We start from the raw sequence: 1692 nt of genomic DNA on the forward strand, positions 1-1692 counted from the left end.
ATATTTTTCCCTTACGATTTTTGCGGCATTTGGGCTATTTCCTAAATATCGTTGATTTAAATGTTTCATATTTGAATCATTCGAAGTCGACCCCAGTGTAATACATCCCTGTTTCATATTTTCTCGGTCAAAACATTCTGCATAAGTATATGAGTTAGTAGAATTAGACATCAAATAATTGTGTAAAGCACAACTTGCCAGTACTATTCGATCAATGTTTTTGGCTCGACATTTATTGGTGTTTTAAATATTCTAAATCTAGAAACCAATATACCAAAAGCATTTTGCACAATGCGTCTATCTCTACAAACACGATAGTTATAAATCTTTTTATCTTTTGAAGTAAGATCTGAGTGACGGAATGGTTTCATCATGTTCGTTCTCAAAGCAAAAGCATCATCAGCAATAAATACGTATGGCAGTATTCAGAACTATTTTTGATTGGTTCATGTGATGGAATCTCCAATTCATTTTTCTGGAGCTTGTCATAGAGTTCGGTTGTTTGGAGTATACCTCTATCTGATATCCTGCCCTTAACTCCAAAGTCACACACGATGAATTGGTACTTTGCATTTACTATTGCAAGTAGCACCATACTATGAGGACATTCATAATTATAATAATAAGATCCGCTTCCACTAGGAGGAATAATGTCTATGTGTTTGCCATCAATCGCCCGAATGGGATTTGATGCAAGCCTGGTTGAATAATTACCTCCGACTTTGAACTTAAAAAATATAAAATATAAGTTTCAAGTGAAATAAAATTTATGTACAGCGTAAAAATGTATTTCCGAGTCCCCGGTTTCCTGGGCTGGGGCCCCCTTGGGTCGTGGGCCCGTGGCAATTTGCCACCCACGCCACCCTATAGTTACGCCACAGCATACTGACTTTTATACTCACTTTGAAATAATTTTTCTCCAGTACTTTAGATATAGCTTCACACGTCTCAGGAATAATTACACGCAATGCCTGAGGAGATATTAATGTTGTAAACTTTAAATCCTCATAACTCCTTCCAGAAGCAAGAAATCTTAATGTTGCCGTCAACTTTTCGTGTGGCGAAATAGCTTTACGCATAATAGTATCTTGTCTTCAACTTAGAGGTGAAACCATCTTTAGCAATTTTAAATAAGTTTCTTCGTCCATGCGAAGAAAATTGTGCCAATCCCTTGGCGCTACTTTGAATTTATAATAGATTTATATGCGAAAACAGTTACTTTTTCTTAGCCATTCCTTGCACCAAATAGATCTCCTTTTAGTTATTTTCCATTTTTTGGGGCAAATACAAATGACATGGCCATAAAATCGTCATCTATTTCTGCACTAATTTTGATAAAAAAAATATAATAATCTACTAATCACAAATAATTCAGTAAAAATAATATCAATTATCACAAAGATATATTTTTAGGTTATGTTTTGACATTTATTATTTGACAGTTGCGCATTCATTCAGTTGCACATGCATACAGTTACGTCTGTGGCCGGCTTTAATAAGCATGATCCCAAATGTTGATAGATCTTCGAAAAGATCAGTAAAATTTGTTTCAACTTTCAACTTTATAAGACCCACGCCACTTTCTACAACTTTCTAATTTCATATCCCATGTGCTTCATTTTGTCAGAATATCCATTATTATTTTCATGGTTTTCAATTTCCCCTATTCTTGAATTGCTCTGAATACTGAAG

The 1692-nt window shown here is 34.6% G+C and overlaps 1 protein-coding gene across 1 annotated transcript; it reads right to left on the reverse strand.

Moving 5' to 3' along the window:
- Positions 1 to 382: 382 nt before the first annotated feature.
- LOC113381140 lies at positions 383 to 1079 on the reverse strand. Its single transcript, XM_026620117.1, has 2 exons — positions 903 to 1079; positions 383 to 727 (listed from the first exon to the last, which is right to left on the reverse strand). The coding sequence occupies exons 1-2, from the start codon at positions 1077 to 1079 to the stop codon at positions 383 to 385; spliced, it is 522 nt and encodes a 173-aa protein (XP_026475902.1).
- Positions 1080 to 1692: the final 613 nt, after the last annotated feature.

This window comes from Ctenocephalides felis, unplaced genomic scaffold (assembly GCF_003426905.1).
Source record: "Ctenocephalides felis isolate EL2017-DRISC unplaced genomic scaffold, ASM342690v1 CF-g0.4_SCAFFOLD_02627, whole genome shotgun sequence".
NCBI lineage: Eukaryota > Metazoa > Arthropoda > Insecta > Siphonaptera > Pulicidae > Ctenocephalides > Ctenocephalides felis.